We start from the raw sequence: 18,504 nt of genomic DNA, 5'->3' as shown, positions 1-18,504 counted from the left end.
CAAAGAAGTAGCTCAGTCTCTGTTCCTTTCTGTTGCTGGAAACTGGAACTGGAGATTGACAATTTCTTTACCAGCCAACCACTGGTTTGTACCTTTAAACATACAATCGTATTGGACTTTCAAACGAAGAGACTACAGTCAGGGACTGAGGTCGATATTCCCTCAGTCATTTTCATAGACACGATGGGAAACAAACAGGTTTGTTGGACAAAATTTACTCTTATTTCTTGTTCTGTCTTTGATTTGAGTTTTATTGTGAGTTATCAGGATGTTATTGATTGGTTACAATACAAAGAAAAACAATTTATTTTAAATACGCATAGGACTAATGGTTAAATGCCAGTTGTAAGGAGCTAAATTTTCCGTTTTGAGTGAGACGTCTCCTCTAATCCCTTAAAGTAAAATTAAAGTGACTTAAGTGAAACATTTTTATGTTGAGATTTTTGTTGTAGATGACTTTGCAAGTGTTCCTCTGGACTCCTAATGAGCAGCATAGTTTAAACAAGTGGGATTAGTAAGATTATACATATTCTTGAGCTTTTTTTTCTTAACTTCAGCTAGTTACCTTCATATTAACCCATTGAAAAAAGGACCAATGTCATATTTTCTTGGCCAATTCTGAATTAAGGTATAGTTTCTTGCAAAAAAAGTACTCTTCTATAATTACGATTCCTTTATAGACTATACATCTGCCTGCGGAAACAATGAGAATAGTTCTGGAACGCTGCTACAATGACTTGCGTCTTCTCAATGTGCCCAGTAAAACACTGAAGGCTGAAGGCTTTTTTAGAAGTAACAAGGTGTGTCTTTAATGACTGTTTTCCTACATTTGTTTTCTTTTTCTTTTTCTTTTTTTTTTTTTTTTTTTGGTCTCAATCTGTGATTTCATGAGTATAAGAAACTCGTAGTAAGGGAATTCCCTCTACCAGTGTGACTACTTGCAACTTTTCCTCTTAGAGATTTTCCTGGAGGGCTTAGGTCACTAGCCCAGTGCTGTACAAACAGGTCATAAGTGGCATTTGAGCCTAAGCCTTTCTGAGTCAAAGCCTGGCTCAAAGCCTCGTTGCCTCTTACATTTCCTACATTAGTCAATTTAATCCAGATAGAAATGCAAACTTCTTAACCTCCCTTTCCAGCTGTCTCACCCTGCTTCCCAAGCTTGTTTCCAGCCAGGTCAGTCTTTCTACAGCCCTATCCATACCATGTTGATATTTCTGCCTCTATCCTTTTGTATGCTTTGATGCTTGGGAGCATCACGTTCTTCAGTGAAAAACCTTGCATAGGGGAGATCCTTCACAAAGGCTTGAGCTCACTGAATTGTTTTCCCCTCTCCCCATTGAAAGAAGGGAGTGAAAGTTAATGATCTTTTCTTTGGATTTATTTATGCTTTCTAGTAATTACCACTTTAATCCATGTGGAAGCCCACTTTCATTAGTTTGCTTTAGCTCTATCACATCTTCAGAGAGCTGTTGCTTTACATGTTTCTTCTTGATCATTTTTCTGATCTCATTCATTTGCCTCTCTTTACTTCAGCATCTTATTTAAACCTTCTCACTCTTCATCATTTTCGCTGTTCTCTGACTGACTTTCAGTGATCAGTATGCCCTACTCAACAACCAGTGCTGCCTGGCCTTTGTAATTTCCACATCTGGTTATACCTTTTTGGAGTGGGAAGAGTGGGGCCAGATCTAGAACATCATCAGTGGCCTTGCACATCTACAGTTGAGCTGCCCAGGGGGACCAAGTTCTTGAATGTCCTGCCCAGGTTCACACAAGGCAAGGCTTGAACACAAGTCTTCCCAGCTGAGGCCAGCTCTCTAGCAGCTCTGCTGGCTTTGACTGTACTGCCTTTTACCACCTCCCTCCTTGCCAAAAGTTAGTTTTGGCCTGCTGTGCTGCTGTTAGAACCCAATCTCAGCTTCTCTTTCTCTCTCCCCCCCCCCCACTTCCTCCCCTCCCCCCCCCAGCCCTTCAGAGTGCTGGGCCTGGGGTCAGGACAACCTGAGTTTGAATATGGCCTCAGATACTTACTGTGTTACCCTGGGCAAGTCACTTGACCTCTGCCTGCCTCAGTTCCCTCACTTGTAAAATGGATAATAATATACCTACCTTTCAGGGTTGTTGTGAGGATCAGATGAGATGGTATTTGTAAAAGCACTTATCACAGTGCCTGGCACATAGTAAGCACTATATAAACATTATCTATTGTTGTTGTATTATCTTTATCCCTCCCCTCCCCCCTCAAAAAATGGAAGAAAAAAAAGTAACACGTCTGTATGGTGAAGTGGGAAAAAAAAAAATCCCTACTTTGACTCTGTCTAAAAACATGTCTCATTCTGCATCTGAGCCCATCACCCAACCTCTGAGGTTGTGAGTAGTAGGCTTCTTCATTGTTCTTCCTGCATTGTGGTTGATCATTACATTGATCATACATACTTCAAAGTTGATTTTTCTTTATAAAGTTGCTATTATTATGTAAATTGTTATCCTGGTTTTGCTTACCACACTGAATCAGTTTATACGTCTTCCCAGGTACTTCTGAAACCATCCCTTTTGTCATGGTGCCATAACACATTTCGTGTATTACATGTATTACAAGTGATAGGCACCACTAGATGGCCCTGAGTTTCCAGGGTTTTGCTACTACGAAAAGAGCTACTATAAATATATTTTTACATATGGACCCTTTTCCTTTCTTGGAGGCATAGGCCTAGTGATGGTGTCACTGAGTTTTAACATCTTTGTTCCTTATGAGACACTTCAAAGTCTTATCCTTTTGCCTTTATCTGAGCGTTTTTAGTTTTGCTTTTGAGCTTTGTCTTATTGATTTCAGTATCAAAAATATACAATACTGTAGAGCCTTATGGTTAAACATCCAAACAAAATATAAATAATGCTGTGCAATAGTTATTATAGTGTTACAGCTGAAATTCCAAATCAGCTTTTGGTAGCAGTTTAATAGAGAGCATCTGATTTTTAGCCCCCTAGCCATAAATACAACATGGGAGGTCCATGGTTTGCTAAAACTCAATGATGCAATAGTATTGACTAGAGCCAGATGTAGCTTTGGTGTGATAATCTTCTGAGAAAGCACAGCATGAAGTGGTACATTTTGAGGAATGAGGAAGGCACAGTTTTTGTTGTTATTGTTGTTCAGTTGTGTCTGATTCTTCATGACCAAAATACTGGAGTGGTTTACTGTTTCCTTCTCCAGCTCATTTTACAGATGAGGAAACTTAAGGCACACAGGATTAAGTGACTTGTCCAGGGTCACACAGCTAGTCAGTGTCTGAGGATGTATTTGAACTCAGGAAGATGAGTCTTCTGATTCTAAGCCCAGTGCTCTATCCACTGTGCCACCTAGCTGCCCACCTAGACAGCCCAGTATTTTTCCACTTTTCCCCCTTTAGAATATTTTATCTGTATTACTCCTTTATAAAATGTGTAGACAAATATTCCAATGTGAACTTAATTACTGTCTGTCTTTTGTAGCATTTTATAAATTGTTAGAAGCAGGAGGAATCTTAGAAAACATCTAATTTAATCCCTTCCTTTTATAGATAAGGAAACTGAAGCCTAAACTGAAATTCAATGTCTTTCCCACAGTATTAAAATGTTTCCATTATTATGTATTAAACTGTTTGATTTCTAAGTTTAACCATCTTAGTATGTCCATTTTTAGCTCACATGATTAAAGTATTAGCTTCCAAACTTTTTAAATCTGTACATACTTATGACCTTGCCAGGTTTACTGGTCTATCCATTTGTCATTTCTGTTACCTTTTTGTATGCATGTACACACACTTGTCATCCTTCCTTCCTTTTCCACCATAATTACCACCATCGCCGTTAGCCTGGTTTAAAATGAGAAAAGATCTATGAAGAAATCCAGGATTTTGTGTCATTTCAAGCACTTCTTCATAATACATCAAAGTGTTTCTTTCACTGGTTAAGAAATAATGGAATAGAGACATGATACTGGTGAGGTCCATATTGCATATTCTGTTTCCATACAAGTCAGTTAACTTTTTATATTGGCAGAGGCAGCACCGCTAACATTTATCCTTCTATCTCAGAGAAGTATAGATGTATATGTTGTTCACCGTCCTCCTGATAGCACCATCTTTGTCTACCAAGGGCAGCGCACTGTTATTGAACTTTTCAGATTTAATGGGTTTATAAGGTTTAGAATGTGTGTTTTCCTAAGCAGTAGAATGCTAAATATAAGAGACTTACTAATGAGAATAACTCTGCAAAGTTCTGTCTTTGCAACAAGCTTATGTACTGACTTAAGCATTTGAACTTAAATGCCTTATAACCTAAATAATTAATTTCCTTTAACAAATTTTTTTCAAATTCAATATGTATCCTTCTGTTTGAGTACTATAACTCTCATATGATACCTGAGAACCAAAACTACGATAATATAATGGAATTCTCTGCCTTAATGTTTAGGTATTTGTCGAAAGTTCTGAGTCTTTGGATCGCCAGATGGCCTTCACAGACTCTCATTTGTGGAAACTGCTGGATCGCCATGCAAATACAATCAGACTGTTTGTTTTATTGCCTGAACAATCTCCAGGCTCTCATTCTAAAAGGACAGCATACCAGAAGGCTAGTGGGGATTCTGGCCACGTGGACGATGCTTGTGAAAGAGGTAAAGGACCTCTGGGGAGCCTAAAATCTGTCGAGGCGATCTTAGAAGAAAGTACTGAAAAACTTAAAAGCTTATCTCTGCAACAGCAACAGGATGGAGATAATGGAGACAGTAGCAAGAGTACGGAGACAAGTGATTTTGAAAACATTGAATCGCCTCTAAATGAGAGAGATTCTTCAGGATCAGTAGATAACAGAGAACTGGAACAGCAGATTCAGACTTCTGATCCAGAAAATTTCCAGTCTGAAGAGCGGTCAGACTCTGATGTGAACAATGACAGGAGCACAAGCTCAGTGGACAGCGATATTCTTAGTTCTAGTCACAGTAGTGACACTTTGTGCAATGCAGACAGTGCCCCAGTCCCTTTGGCTAATGGACTTGACTCTCATAGTATCACAAGTAGTAGAAGATCTAAGGCAAATGAAGGAAAAAAAGAGACCTGGGATACAGCCGAAGAAGACTCTGGAACTGACAGTGAATATGATGAAAGTGGCAAGAGTAGAGGAGAGACACAGTACATGTATTTCAGAGCAGAATCCTACGCTGCAGATGAAGGTTCCGGGGAAGGACATAAATGTATGTAATTTTTTAAAGCTTCACAAGTCAGGATCCGTGTTCATCTTACTTAATACTGCAGTTAGATGTATACATAAGCAATCTTTAACTAAACTAAGCGTCCGTTACATTCACTTCTAAATCCATTTGTGAAAGCCGTAAAGTTTATGCAAGGTTCTAAAACCTTGCCCTTTATAGCTTTTGTTATAATTTTCTTGGTAAAATTAAGTTGGTGAATTTACATACAGATAACATATAGAAATGCAACTCATTCAGCCTTTCTGGTAAAATAGGTTAACACTATTGTTCAATTTAGAAAAGGAATTGTGATAAATGATGGTTTTGGTTAGGGGGAAAGTAGGAAGTTTTAAAAATAAGTAACACAAAAAAGCATGGAGACTATTGAAGAAATATGTCGTATTAAAAAACCCAGGAGCAAACTATTCTAGATTTTTTAAAATTACCCTGTTCTAGAAAAGAAAAGAAAATACCTGCATGACTAGCTGGAAAAATGAAATTAAAGAAAAGATCTTTTCATTTTGCTAAGGAAAAGGTTGAATAAAAATAATTAAGGCATACCCCACTTATCAATAATATTAGATTTTTAAAAATACATCAGAGTGAAAAGTCTTTCTGACAGTTGTGATCACAGTGTATAAGACATCTCAGGGACAGGAAAAAATACTGAAATGAGAAATCAAATGTTTGTCTCAGTCTTTACTGAGGAGGATATTAAAGAGAGCCCTACTCCCATACAGTGTGTTCTTGAAGTGGCCTAATCAAAGGTATTAGACCAAATAATAGAAAATATACAGTGTTCTAGAGCAGGGGTTCTGAACCTGTGATCTGTGAGCTTGGTTTTTTGTTTAAGTTTTGGTCACTTATTTCAATTTTTTTGTAATTTTTTTTGTAATCTTAAATATTTTATTTTACACATTTAAAAATATTTTGAGAAAGATCCATAGGCTTTTCCAGACTACCACAGGGGGTTTAGGGGTATCAACTAGGTAGGGTTATGAGGGGCATGATACAAAAAAAGTTAAGAACTTTTGTTCTAAAGCTAATTGACAAACTTTGTGTAGCCAGTATTTGAACCTGATGACCTCTAACCAAGAATTTTGAAGAAACTTGATAAACATCTAGAGCCGTGATGCAGCTAGAGAAATCAGATGGGTTTCATTATACACACTTTGCTTCCTTGTACCTTGTGCGTATGACTTGTGAGGTACAATCACATTCACTTTCCCTGAAGTGTACCTCTCTTTCACTGACGCCCCCTTTCCCTCCCCAGCATGGATACATTCACTCACACCCAAGACTGGAGGGCAAATCAATTCCTTATCAGGTAAAGGTTATAACTAGTGATTACAAATAGCAAATTTCAGTTAGCAAATTTCCAGTATAATCTAAGGGGGCTTCCAACAGGTTCCCTAAAACTAAGGAGTCAGATGTTTATTCTGGGAAAGTTCAGAGAAGCTTTGATAAAGAATCATTAGGCTGTATGCCTGATAGGTGACATCAGCATTATATCTAGGAAGGAAAGCCATATCTGACAAAATGACTTAAAAATCATCTAAATGAGGAATAGTGATGGTAATTTACAATGATTGATTTAACTGCTGCTTGGTTTTTAAAAGGCTTTCCATAATAAATTTTTTGTCACAAGTAAGGAATTTATTTAGAGACAACAAACACAATTTAGGGATAAACACAAATGTCTCTGAAAAGAAAACTGTAAATAATAAGGTCTTTCGGTGGGTTTGACTGGGTCTAATTTATCAGTTTTATAAATAATTTTAAAATAGATTCCTAAGAAATCTTCAAAATGGCAGATAACATTTGAGTCCTGGGTTGTGAAATATAAAGCTGATGGCCCAAAGCAGCAAGAACGTTTCTCAAGATCATGTGATCAGCAAGAACGTTTCTCAAGATCATGTGATTGAATAGAAGAGTTGCAGATAGGTTTTTTTCCAGGCAAGTGTAAAGTGATTCGTTGAGAGAGCAATAATCCAAATGATATTTGTTGAAAAATAAACCCTTGGAGGGGCAGCTAAGTGGCTCAGTGGATAGAGCAGTGGCCCTGAAGTCAGGAGGACCTGAGTTCAAATCTGGCCTCAGACCAAACACTTGACACGTACTAGCTGTGTGACCCTGGGCAAGTTACTTAACCCCAATTGCCTTAAAAAAAAAAGAAAAAGAAACCCTTGGCCTTCAGATATGAACCAGGAAATTTATTGGTCATCATGGACCTTTTTCTGAAAACAGTGAGGACGAATAATTGAAAAGAAACATTTGAAAACTTTTCTACCTGTGTAAAAAAAAGCCATACTAACTCTACATTAGAAATGTTTCTTAGATTTTTTTGAATGTGGAGACTAAAACATGTAGGCATTAGGAAACAACAACTCAGATGATCCGGGGATTAGGAGCTGAAATAGTTTGATAGTCATTTTAGCCTAGGGAGTTAAAGACTAAGGTAAGGGAATATGATCAGTGTCTACAAGTCACGAAATGTGTGGATTAACAGATCCTTATTTAGCACCTGTATAAAGCACCATGCTGGGTGCTTCATAGAGTACAAGACATGGTCCTTCCTTTTAGGAGTTTACAGCTTCTCAGTGGAATATGTATGGGCTAGTTACTGGACCACTCCAGCTGGGTTGGCACACCTTGAAACTTGAACCAAGACGTAGAAGCTAGGGTAGCAATGTATGTGTAGTAAGTTCACAGGACTTGTGCACCATGGTCTAAAAATATCAGTTGTTTGAAAAAGGAAGTTTGTACATTAATTCATGGGTGGCAGTTACACAGTCCTTGGTATACATTGGGCATTTAATAAATGCTTCTTGTATGAATTAAGGCAAACCAGAGCTATTAGGCTGCAGTATCTTTGAGCTTTTGCAGTTAATATCATGGAAGACAAATTGTGCCCTCCCACAGAATGGGCCTTTGTGACACTGAATCTATATACCATTCCTGCTTTCTAGAAAAATATAATACTATAGTCTTTGTGGGATGTTAGGAGAAGAAATGTGGAGTAATACTGCATTTTTTTATAACAAGAATGGTGAATTAAAGTAAACAATATTTAGTTTTTGCTTTTTGTTGGAATAATAGAAATATGCTGTAAATTGAGATAATATTCTTAGAAAATCTCACCCCTACAATTTAGAAAAAAAATAGTAGTAAACCAACAGCCTGTAGAAGATAACTACAGCAAGACTTATGCTTGAGTAGCTTTTCTTGAAATTAAATCGCTGGGGGCAGCTAGGTGGCACAGTAGATAGAGCACTGGCCCTGAAGTCAGGAGGACCTGAGTTCAAATCTAGCCTCAGACACTTGACACTTCCTAGCTGTGTGACCCTGGGCAAGTCACTGAACCCTAATTGCCTCATCAAAAAAAAAAAATTAAATCGCTGATGTTTTATGTAACCACCTATATGCACTTTTCTCCTTTGACATCCAACTGTATTAAAAAACAGTGTTTTAGTGGGGAACAAAGAGACAATTTATTTGTAATGTCTTCCAGGAGTACTATTCCAAGAGTTAATAAGCAGGTAATATTTTTAAGAATTATAATCTTTTGATATATATGTCATACATTATTTCCCCATATTTACAGAAATTACTAGGAAATCTCAGAAAATTGGCTTTCTTTTTTTGTTTTGTTTTGTTTTGTAGGCAGTTCGGGTTAAGTGACTTGCCCAGGGTCACACAGCTAGTAAGTGTCAAGTGTTTGGTCTGAGGCTGGATTTGAACTCAGGTCCTCCTGACTTCAGGGCAATTCAGGTCCTCCTGACTTCAGGGCCAGTGCTCTATCCAACTGCACCACCTAGCTGCCCCCAGGAAATTGGCTTTCTAATTCTTCACAGAAATCAATACTTACACATCTCTAAAAGGTTTTCATTTCATTAGGATTTATTTTAGAGCAGTTTTAAAGCAAGTACTTGGATTTTATTCAGTGTTGTGCTTTCTTTTAACTGAGTAAAGTATTATATAGCAGCTAAATATTGATTGCATGAATGAAATTCAACTTTTTTCTTCTTAAAAGGCACAGATGTTTCATTTACTGTTACATTTATGCTTTTAGACTTTTAAAAATATTATTTTTGCTTAGGGTTGATGGTGCATGTTGATAAAAGAATTACACTGGCTGCCTTCAAACAACATTTGGAACCCTTTGTTGGAGTTCTGTCTTCTCACTTCAAAGTTTTTCGAGTCTATGCCAGCAATCAGGAGTTTGAGAGCGTCCGACTGAATGAAACACTTTCATCATTTTCAGATGACAACAAGGTTAATGAAAATAGTTATTTATTACTAGTAGAGCCAGATTTGAGTGGTTGATTTGAGAGCATCATTTGCTTATTTCCTCATAAAGTGAAGTTTGAGGACCTAGAAAATGTAGTTTTGCTATGATGGCAGCTAAGCCCAAAGTAACTATTTTTCATTGTCTTTGTTACTATACATCTGACAAATGTTGTTTCTGACTTGTAGATTACAATTAGATTGGGGAGAGCACTGAAGAAGGGAGAGTACAGAGTCAAAGTGTACCAGCTTTTAGTAAATGAGCAAGAGGTAAGGCGCATCTCTTTTAAGTCAAAAGTAAGAGAACTTCTTATGATTTTGGAACATTTAGTACTTCAAACAGTATATGTATTCATTGATTTGGCTACTGCCTCCATTGCAGATAGGAGCCTCTCTGTGTCTTAGAATATAGCTTCATGAGTTGTGATCAAAAAAAAAATCTTCATCTGAAAATAGGGCTTTGATAGAGAAAGGATTTTACTATTAGTTTTAAATTCTAGATCTTGGGGTCCCCTATCTTCTCTTGAGAAAGAGCTACTTTTGATCTGTCCAAAACCTTTTGATTATCTAAGTTGAGCAGAGATTCTATGGCAAAGGGATTTCACGGTAAGAAGATTCATATGATCTGCTTTTAAATTTTTTCCTTTTAGTAAATATTTATCTTAATTGAATCTCATTTCTTAAATAATGAACAAATATTTTAGTTTCTGTTGTAGGTACTGTGGGGGAACATAAAAAATTGGAAAGACAGAATGCCTGCTTAAGGGGACTGTCATCTGGGAAAATAAGACAGTGACTTGAAAAGTAAAATAACAGTATAAGAGAAAAATAAAAGTGTAGTACAGCAACAGAAGGCGTATCTCAAAGCTGCCGTTACCCTGCTGATTTTCTCTCAGATTGCTGTGTGTCACTAGTTTGTATGTTTTGTGTTAAGTATAGTTTCAGTGTTCTTAACGTTTCCTTCCATTTGTTTTTTTCATTTTGTTATTCAAAATCTTGATCCTTTTCAATATACAAGTATGAGATAGCACAATTGAATGCAGCAGCTCTGTATTTTAAGGAATTCTAACACTCACCGGTTCATTTGCATTCACAGCCCTGTAGGTTTCTGCTTGATGCGGTTTTTGCTAAAGGCATGACTGTTCGACAGTCTAAAGAAGAGCTCCTCCCCCAGCTCAGGGAGCAGTGTGGACTGGAACTCAGCATTGACAGGTAAAGGACATCTGCATACTCCTCAGCTGGAGTGGTTTGAAGGAGAATGGATGCATAGATGAATCATTTCCAGTCATCCCATCTTGTCGTGTTTTTAAAGCTATCCAAAATTGTAGTGCTTCCATCTTATTTAACACAGACTAACATTAGGCTGCAAGGAAGCTAGTTTCTTCCTCTATAACATGAGGAGGATGGTTTTGGGGATCTCTAATGGCCCTTACAGCAGTGCTTTCATTGAATCTGTTTGAAGGCACACTAAGTTTTCAAAAGCAAGTATTAGGGGTTTTCAGTACACCTTTCCTGTGGCTATTTGTCTTTCTGCCTCTTCTGTGAACATTTCTCCTAGGCATTACATTAGTTTTTAAGGTAAACCTTTGAAAGGAGTGAAGTTTAATATGTCTAAACACTTTTACAGGTTTCGTCTAAGAAAAAAAACATGGAAGAATCCTGGCACAGTCTTTTTGGATTATCATGTCTATGAAGAAGATATTAATATTTCCAGCAACTGGGAGGTTTTCCTTGAAGCTCTTGATGGTATTATCAATGAATTATCAGGAAATTATTGTCTTCAGAACCATTTAGAAACTAATAAAAACTGAAGTTTTGATCAGACAATAAATAGGAAGCAAGAAATATAGATGTATCATTTGTATTACATTAAGAATTAACTTTTTGAGGGGCAGCTAGGTGGTGCAGTGGATAGAGCACTGGCCCTGGATTCAGGAGGACCTGAGTTCAAATCCAACCTCATATACATAACACTTACTAGCTGTGTGACCCTGAGCAAGTCACTTAACCCCATTGCCTAACCCCCCCCCAAAAAAAAATTTTACTTTTTGAGAAAAAAAAATTAGACTCCTCTTTAGAAACAATAAGATCTAAAAAGTATGTTTGACAGAAGTAATTTTATTTTTCTGACTGGAGCTGTGATTTTATAGTAGAGGGAGCCTGGTAAGGAAGTTCCTTTGCCTGTGCAGATCAGCACCAACTGGGCAAGTCCTCTCCCCTCCAGAGCTGCCTGGAGCCCTGAGAAGTGGAGTGGCCCGTCCAGGGCCATGCAGGCAGAATGTGTCAAGGGTTGTTCTGACTGAGGACAGCTATCCATCATCCCGCTACTCTTCTTCAGGGAGCAGGGCTAGGTATTAGCCCCAGGCACCTTCCTCAAAGCAGTATAAGGTCTCAGGGCCTGAGAATTAAAAGGGAAGTTGTTGTTTGGGCTCTCATTCCCTTTGAAGTTTTAATTAACACATCTTTATTAAGCATTTCTTGTGTATTCTCACCCTGTGCTGTAGTGTGTGAAGGATGTGGTCTCTACCCTCCTGCTTTACATTTGAGTTAGGGGGAAAAATAACCAAAGTTCATAGGATTTATAATAAACTGCTTATAGGGAATCAGAAAAAGGAATCATAGCTGTAAGTGGCAGTAGTCAGGCAGGGCCCCATAAAAGAAGTGGTACTTGAATAACCCTGGAAGGAAACAGAAGAAATGTTCTTGGCCAGGGGAGGGTAAAGGGCTGACAGCATTTATAATCAGCCTGGATGCACTATTATCATTGTTTCCTTCTTAACCTCCCCTCTTCTTCAATCTAGGGGTAAATTGATGGGGGGTGGGCAGAAAGAGTGAAATTGTACAAGTAATTATGACTACCCGAGTTTTAAAAAAGGCATACTCAGTATCTATTCTTTACTTTTTGCCAGTTCAGTTTCTGACAATAGTTAGAATTTCATTTTTCTTACTGTGAACAGTTTTACCAAAATAAAATGTATTACTCTTTAGCAAGAAGATGAATTCTTAATCTTGAATTTCTTAGGGGTGGAGAAGATGAAATCCATGTCACAGTTGGCTGTGCTGTCAAGGCGGTGGAGGCCATCCGAGATGAGACTAGATCCTTTCCAAGAGGTAGTGTTGGAAAGCAGTAGTGTTGATGAACTGAGAGAGAAGGTGAATTCCCTTTGTCTGTCATTCACTCTTATGAATGTTTTCTTTCTTCTGTTTTGCACGGCATGATTTTGTTAGCTTTTAGAGCTAAAGAGCTTTTCAGAAACAATCTCTTGAGTTGGAATATTGAAAGCACCTAATAATAGTCTCAACTTTGACTTGGTCACATAACTTGTTTTATTGTCGTGGGGCAGCTAATACTTTGAAAGGCTTTTTACCCGCTGCCACCAAGAGACGAGCTTATTGAGTCATCTGACGATAACTTTTAATTACTTGCTCTGATTTTCAGACTTGGGTTAGAGGGCAAAGAACAGGTGTAACTAGAATAAATAAGTACAGTGTTTTCTTATACACAGCATGTGCATTCTCACTTTGAATTTTAATCTATTGTATACATTGGGGGAGGAGGGATTTTATCTTCAAAACTGAGAAAAATAAGTCATCACATTTTTGGTTGTGGTTTTTTCCCCCCCAGCTCTGTGAAATCAGTGGGATACCTTTAGAAGATATTGAATTTGCAAAGGTGAGATAAGTGATGTATGTAATGTGCCTGAGTGCAAACATGTCTACTGGCATGATGTATTCATGGAATATGTTCTCTTCCTCAGGGCAGAGGAACATTTCCCTGTGACATATCTGTCCTCGAAATTCACCAGGATTTGGATTGGAATCCTAAAGTTTCTACATTGAATGTGTGGCCCCTTTATATCTGTGATGATGGTGCAGTGATATTTTATAGGTAATGTTGATGGCATACTTGTTGACTACAGTAGGCAGACTACCTTTTATTATAATTATATTTTAAAAACCAAATCTAGGTTAATGTGGATAACTGTCTTTGTTAACTATTTGCTGAAGGCAGATTTTTATTAATACCCTTCTAGACTGTTTTTTGTAGATAGTCAGGCAGCCTGTGTGTCATTCTTTATAACTACGTCAGTGACTGATGCTTTGACTTCTAACAGGAATCCTAGCATTTCCTGGTTAAATAAGGTAAGGAGTAATGATGAAATACTGAATTGGGGTGGGGGGAGGTGAGAGAATGGTGGTAAAGGAAGTACTTGGTTACTCATCTTACTGAAGATTTCACTAGTTTATTGTTTCTCAATTTAGCAACATTATACAAACCAGCACAATTTTTTCCCTGGTAGAATGTTAAAGAATTAATTTTAACAGATGTGATCATTTGAATTTAGGGATAAAACTGAAGAAATAATGGAATTGACAGATGAGCAGAGAAATGAACTGATGAAAAAGGAAAGCAGCCGGCTCCAGAAAACTGGACATCGTGTAACCTACTCTCCTCGTAAAGAAAAAGCACTAAAAATTTATCTGGACGGAGCACCAAATAAAGATTTGACTCAAGACTGATTCTTCTAGCGTAGCATTTTCCCTGGGGGATTTTTTGTTTTAATTGGAAGGTTTGCTACTACTGTGTAGTGCCGTTATGGCCGGACACTGGTTAGGGGTAAAGCAATGACACCAGCACTGATTGGGATGCCGTTGGCCAATCAGAAGCTCAGTGGCCAGCGGGTCACTGATCGAACTTGGAATCATGTTGTGCACTATAGTCAAATGTACTGTAAAGCTAAAAGGGACGTGCAAATAAAAAAACCCTATAACTAGGAAAGGGGGCGGGGGGAAATGCGTGAACATTTACGAGGACAAAAATGTGCACATAATAGCTAGTAAAACTAGCCTCAAACAGGATATTCATAGCTTAATAATAAAAGCTGTGCAAAGGCCATGAATGAATGAATTATTTTCTTTGTTTCACTGATACACACATTACCTCATTGACAATTCGGAAGTAAATGCAACTTGTGTTAACTCACAGAAAACAGCAAAAGTAGGAGCTGAAGATGTAATGGAATCATCAGAACCAGCTGTAACAGTAAGACGTGTGAAGGTGTTTTGTTTGCTTGTTTGCTTGCTTGTTTTGGGGGGTGGTGTTGTTTTTGTTTCTGTTTTTGTTTTTAAAGTATTAGGAACATTATTCTCAAAATAACATCAGAAAATTCCCTTTAGAAAGTTCCCAGCAGGTGATGGCTCAGTTTACTACAGTATTGTAACTGTGACTGATTTTTGTTAGGTTTCAGATGTAGAAAAGAATTTCACTATTTCATCCAACATTGTAAATAAAATTTGCCCTTTCAGTTATCAGAATTGCAGTTCAGATATTTAACATGGCTAATCTTTTCCCACATCATTTTTCACTGTGTACATTTGTGTACATTTGAAAGTATTGCAGCATATTTAAATTTAACCCTCAGTTAGGTTTCACGATGCTGGGTCCTGTAGGATTTTCTTTTTCTTTGTTAATGAGGCTTTTCTATTCAGCTGCCTTTTTTGTACATTTAATTTTTGAAGACTCCAAGTTTGAATCTTCTAGAACCCTTGTAAGTCATACTTTAATTTTTGGAGTTGATTTATAGTAACATGTAGTTTAACTTTTGGAAATGTCTTAAAATCTTACAAAGTAATCTTGCTAATAAGATTAGGTCATCATAGACAGATAGAGTCAACATGAATTCATTGCGAAGACTATAGAATCAGCAAGTTTTCGCTTTGCTAAATAAAGTATCAATAAAAACAATTCTATATAATTTTTGGAAATGCCATCTAATTTATAAAATCAGTAAAAGGTTTTGGTAAACTTTTTTCATGCCAGATGCTGTTTACAACAATGAACATGCCAATAAAACATTTGTTCATTCTGTTGTGTTATTTTAGTTATTAAACTTTTGTGCTTTTAGAATCTGGGTAGATGCTGGATGTTATTTTGTTTCAATACATGCCTTATGACAAAAATAATATGTGTCTCTAAAAAAAGAGGTAATGGTTAAATTTACTCAAAACGGTATGTATAAGATGGAAACAATTAAAATAATCTGAGTAAAAGGAGGACTTACCTTTTAACTACCTTGTTAATATTTCAGAATTGAACATCATTTAAGGAATTAATTTCTTACAATCTGAATTTAAGAACTCTAATTTATATCTCAAATAGCCTCAGGCTGGTCTCCAACATGACTTAGAATTGTAGAATGTCAGTTTGGACAAAAGTCCAAAGGCCAGGGTCACAGTCAGTCACCTGAAGTCGGGCCCTATAGTGGAGGGTAAAGGCGATTTGAAATGAGTGTACTGGAAGAGGGAGCCTGAACACAGCTTCCCTGCCGGCATTTATGAAATAGTGAATGGGGAATGTGCTGCAGTGCTTGGCCCATGGCACATCAGTGCTCTTTCAGTTAGGTATGACAAGCATCAAGTTCACTGATACTGAAACTAAGTCTCTGGTTTCATCATCATTGTGGTTCTGTTGCCATCACTCAGTTCCTTGACCACAGATTTCATCCCTAACGTCAGTAACCTTAACGAAATGAAACACCAGTGGTGCAACTTCTGAAAATATATACATAATATTTGACTGCATTCGTGGAATTATCACATCAAGATCATATAAAATAGGCTCATTGTATTCTGAACAGTTTGGGATATTTCTGGGCTGTCATGGGGACAGTATTTTGAGAATGACATTTCATTTCAATAAACATGAAATGATCCCTTTGCCCTGCCAAAAAAACTTTTTGATTTTGGACAAGTTCCTGCCCTTAAAGAGCTTAATTCAACCATGTAGGAAAGAAAACAGGGTATACTATGTTCACAGATAAGTGTAAAAAAAAAAAGGAAATGTGGTAACTTTGGGAAGGAGGGTCCTTAACAACTAGGAAATGAGGGAAAGTGGTTTGAAAAAGGTAACAACAGAACTGACCTTTAAATGAAGGATGCTGAGAAGTAATGACTATTCCAGAGACATCTAGATAGAATGTCAAGTACGGCTTTGCTGTTATGTTGAGTGTTCAGGGAAAGTTGCATGATGGCTAGAATGGTAGATTAGATGCAGGTTTTTCAGGATATTAAACATTAGACTTCAATGTGGGTAGTATATTCCTAGAGGCAGTAGTGAGCCACTGGAGATTTTTGAGCATAGGGACTGACCTGGTTGGACCTGTGTTCTGCAGAAAATTATTTTGGCAGTGTGTGGAGAATAATTTGAAAGGAAAACGTTAGTTATCTGCAATAAGAAAGGTGAAAGGGGTAGAAGGCCTTAAGGTAGCGGCTACATAATTGGATGGGAACTGGACCTGAGCTTCATTGTGGAAACTTTACCACCTAGTACAAGTCAGCCCCTCTTCTACCTTAGAAGTTGTCTAGACTCTTAGAAGCCCAGGTCTAGAGCAGTGAGGTTGAGCTCAAGTAGAAACATCCCTCCAGGCCACATACCAACTTAGAAAATCACAGGAGTTTTTGCAGGTCCCTTGCCACTGGCCACCCAGAGTTTGACACCTTGTCTAGAGCACCAAGTGGTTGGACTCTCCTAGAGCCAAGTAGCTCTAAATAGCTAATATGTGTCAGAGTTCCTGACTTCAAGGCCAGCTTTCTAGCCACTCTACTATGTGAAGTGGAAAGAATGTAACAGAAAAGATGAGAAATCTGGGGAGGGGGATGGGGATTGACAAAATTTGGCAACTAAATGGCTATGAGGAACCAGGGAGAAAGAAGAGGCAGAAAATCTTGATGTCAGGAACCTGAGCCATTTGGAGGCTGGTAATGCCCATGATAGAAATGGGGAGCTTTGGAGAAGGGACGTATTCAGGAAGGATAACTACTTCTGCTTTTGACACATTAAGTATGCATTGCTGGTAGATAGGACATCCAAGTGATGAAGTCCACTAAGCAGTTAGTTGGTGGTAGGAGACTAGAGAGAGATTAAGGCTGCTTGCTAGGTTTAAAGCTGAAAGGGACCGGTGATGTCAAATTCAAACAGAAAGGAGGTGGGGGTGGGGTAAGAGGTACCAAGTCATACATGAGAATATCTGCAGGTTGCATATTTGCAGAAAATAATATTAACATGCCTTCTTGTGTTATGGTTTATTTTGTTAAAATATGTCCCAGATTGGATTTTAATCTGTTTTGGTCTGTACTCTTAACTTGTGGGTTGAATATAGCCAGTGTATTTGACACCTCTGTGTAGAACCATGGAGTCCAAACTCTCATTTTGCAGATGAAGGAAGTGAGGCAGAAAGAGGCTAAATGATTTGACCAGGGCCATATAGCTCATGTCAGGATTTATTTGAACTTAGGTTTTCCTGATTCCAATTCCAGTGCTCTATCCAGTCTGCCACCTATGTAGAGACCCATGTCTACATAGAGATCATTGACCCAAGGAAAAGCCCTAGCAATAGCTTTGGAAGATACCCATGACTTCAGGGGTGGAAGATAATGATGAGCCAGTAAGGGAAGCTAAAAAGGAAAGAACCCAAGAAGGAAGACTATCTAATAGGTTGTTAACAACTGCTAGAAACTTCCACAAGGTCCAAAAGGACTGAGACAAGACTTGAGATTTAGCAGTTAAGAGATTATTGGTAAACTTGACAAGGAGTTTCAGTAGAATGCTTTGGTTAGCTGCTAGCCTTTGTATAATGGATTGAGATGTAGTGTACTGTAATGGAATTAGAAGAAGTGAGAATAGATACCTAGGATGGGTATAGATTGGCATCAGAACTGAGGATCTATGAACTTTTAAAAAATAACTAGATAGAATCAGTTTCCCATGTAATCCTAGGTATCTTGCCATGTGCATTTAAAAACCTACTGTGAAAGGGTACACAGAATTTATCAGACTGCCAGAAGGTCCATGATTTAACCTTAATCCTTAAGAACCCTTGGAGCTGGGCAGTAAACGGGAATAAAGCTGCACAACAAACGGGAATAAATGTGCACAGCATTGCAGTTTGCAAAAATGGCAGGGTGAAGTACAGGTTTTTTAAGCTGGT

At 37.8% G+C, this 18,504-nt stretch overlaps 1 protein-coding gene across 2 annotated transcripts in view; it reads left to right on the top strand.

Annotated features, from left to right (window-relative positions):
- Positions 1 to 14,418, top strand: part of USP47 (ubiquitin specific peptidase 47) — a 110,045-nt gene extending 95,627 nt beyond the window's left edge. For both annotated transcript variants that reach the window (XM_027852591.1, XM_027852590.1), the window contains exons 19-28: positions 681 to 800; positions 4,456 to 5,233; positions 9,330 to 9,505; positions 9,707 to 9,787; positions 10,614 to 10,729; positions 11,145 to 11,263; positions 12,540 to 12,670; positions 13,143 to 13,190; positions 13,276 to 13,406; positions 13,864 to 14,418. In XM_027852591.1, coding sequence (XP_027708392.1) covers positions 681 to 800; positions 4,456 to 5,233; positions 9,330 to 9,505; positions 9,707 to 9,787; positions 10,614 to 10,729; positions 11,145 to 11,263; positions 12,540 to 12,670; positions 13,143 to 13,190; positions 13,276 to 13,406; positions 13,864 to 14,038 — 1,875 coding nt within the window. In that variant the 3' untranslated portion in view covers positions 14,039 to 14,418. The remainder of the gene's footprint in view (positions 1 to 680; positions 801 to 4,455; positions 5,234 to 9,329; positions 9,506 to 9,706; positions 9,788 to 10,613; positions 10,730 to 11,144; positions 11,264 to 12,539; positions 12,671 to 13,142; positions 13,191 to 13,275; positions 13,407 to 13,863) is intronic.
- The last annotated feature ends 4,086 nt before the right edge of the window (positions 14,419 to 18,504 follow it).

This window comes from Vombatus ursinus, unplaced genomic scaffold (assembly GCF_900497805.2).
Source record: "Vombatus ursinus unplaced genomic scaffold, bare-nosed wombat genome assembly UNPS02009770.1, whole genome shotgun sequence".
NCBI lineage: Eukaryota > Metazoa > Chordata > Mammalia > Diprotodontia > Vombatidae > Vombatus > Vombatus ursinus.
This window is presented reverse-complemented; position numbering and strand designations above follow the sequence as displayed.